This window comes from Penaeus japonicus, unplaced genomic scaffold (genome assembly GCF_977035675.1).
Source record: "Penaeus japonicus unplaced genomic scaffold, GWHDUDI00000001_assembly GWHDUDI00000038, whole genome shotgun sequence".
In the NCBI taxonomy this organism is placed as follows: domain Eukaryota; kingdom Metazoa; phylum Arthropoda; class Malacostraca; order Decapoda; family Penaeidae; genus Penaeus; species Penaeus japonicus.
Window position 1 is genome coordinate 7,471,247 of NW_028234440.1, and position 1,804 is coordinate 7,473,050.

Here is a 1,804-nt window from a genome sequence, read left to right on the forward strand (position 1 = left end):
TATGATGCACAAATAAAATAAAAATAATCCATGTATATTTACGAAGTGGAAAATAAAGTAAACTTCACTTCTGAGAAATCAGAATAATCAGGCCCTGAAGATTTTCGATTACGACACATTACGTAATTATGAATCATAAAAGAAAACTTAGCCATGACAGGATTAAAGGTAATATGTCGAATTCCCTGTCTTGCTAACTCCTTGATAGGTTGACAAACACTATTAAATAAACAAAACTTGATATAAAAGTGCATACAGCACTTTGATATACAATCCCTCAGCTACACATAAAATCATTAAGATCTACGAATTCACCATGACACCAAATACCTCCTATGACCTCCATTAGTGGTTAGTAAGAACCACGCACCCTCAGTACGTTATATATAAACATTGGGGAATAATTAATACACAAATCCGGACCACTACAGTAACATGACTTGTAGTTAAGCTAAGTACATTGTTACATAGCAGAATAAAGCATAATAAACGTGTATCAATATTTAGTAGACGAATCCATAGAAATATTTTTATTTACGGCACTAACAGAATGAGAACGGGAGGGAGAATGGGGCAACATGCAAGCAAACGACTGGAATTGATTTCTAAACAAGAGCAAAGAATTTCAGTTAAGCTTTTGGAAAGTTTTGACATGAAATTGTTACATGCATCGTTAAATTCTAAAATCTGCATACTCTCCCGATTGAAAGGTTAAATTTGTTATATTCTTATACACCAATGCTTAGCATAAGTATCTACTGTACAATAATTAACAGCCTTTAATACTATTTAGTATTATGATATTTTTATAAATTCAACATACAACTTAGACTTGAAAATACATCATTACCTTACTGTACGAGTCCTCAATTATGCAAAGCATCATATCATGACCTACATCAACACTATAATACACGAATCCTCATCAAACCCTAACACCATCATGACTCAATTATAACACCATTATTATCAATATCATATCAATACACGAATCATTAATAACATATAACATGATTATGACCTACACCAATGCATAATACACGAATCCTTAACAACGCATAAACGTGCATATGAAGTCAATGCTTGGCCCAAATCTGCATTGTCACGTTCAGACCTCACTCTTTCCTTCGTCCTTGCTCTCTGGTGAAGGAGAGTCGGATGACGGTGAGGAAAAATCAAACTCTTTTCTAGGCTTAACCTTCTTGCTTCTATTTTTAGTATTCTATATTTATTTTGGTAGAAATCTTTACTTTTGTTTGAGCTATCGCTGTCATTGAGGAAGTGTGTGTATATAAAGCAGTTGTAATGTAATGAAAGCGTCATTCTGACTCGGATTTCCCTTGTGTTGTTGTAAGGTGAGGTGTGGGACGAAAGAATATTGGGTCTATATATATATTTTTTTCTCGTGCTGAAAGCGACAGCGGTATTGGATATTTTGTATTCTTGAAAAAAATGAAAAAATAACATTATAATAGTTCATATAAAAATGAAAAATCAGTTAATATGTGTAAATGTTTCTTAAATTTACATTTTTCATATGCAGTTTATTGAAGAACAGTTGATATTGGTCTTTTCCCGTATTGCGGATTCCATTTTTCTTTCCCTTGCTGTCCATAGGGATAACGCAACTCATTAATACCCTTTTAATGATTTTGATTTTTTTCCCGTGCTACAGATGATCAACTTCATTCCTGGACATAAAACAAAACTGTACCTATCCATATCTATCCGTCAATCAATCTCTGTCTATCTATGCTTACGGCTGTGAATATCTTCCCGTGTTGCAGATGCTGAAGATATTCGT

General features: G+C 33.4%; 1 protein-coding gene across 1 annotated transcript in view; it reads left to right on the forward strand.

The window, feature by feature from the left end:
- Positions 1-1,334: 1,334 nt before the first annotated feature.
- LOC122242482 (uncharacterized) overlaps positions 1,335-1,804 on the forward strand; it is a 1,219-nt gene continuing 749 nt past the window's right edge. Inside the window, exons 1-2 of the mRNA XM_042999779.2 lie at positions 1,335-1,355; positions 1,788-1,804. The exon at positions 1,788-1,804 is cut by the window's right edge and continues 749 nt beyond it. Of these exons, the coding sequence (XP_042855713.2) occupies positions 1,788-1,804 (17 nt within the window). The 5' untranslated portion in view covers positions 1,335-1,355. The remainder of the gene's footprint in view (positions 1,356-1,787) is intronic.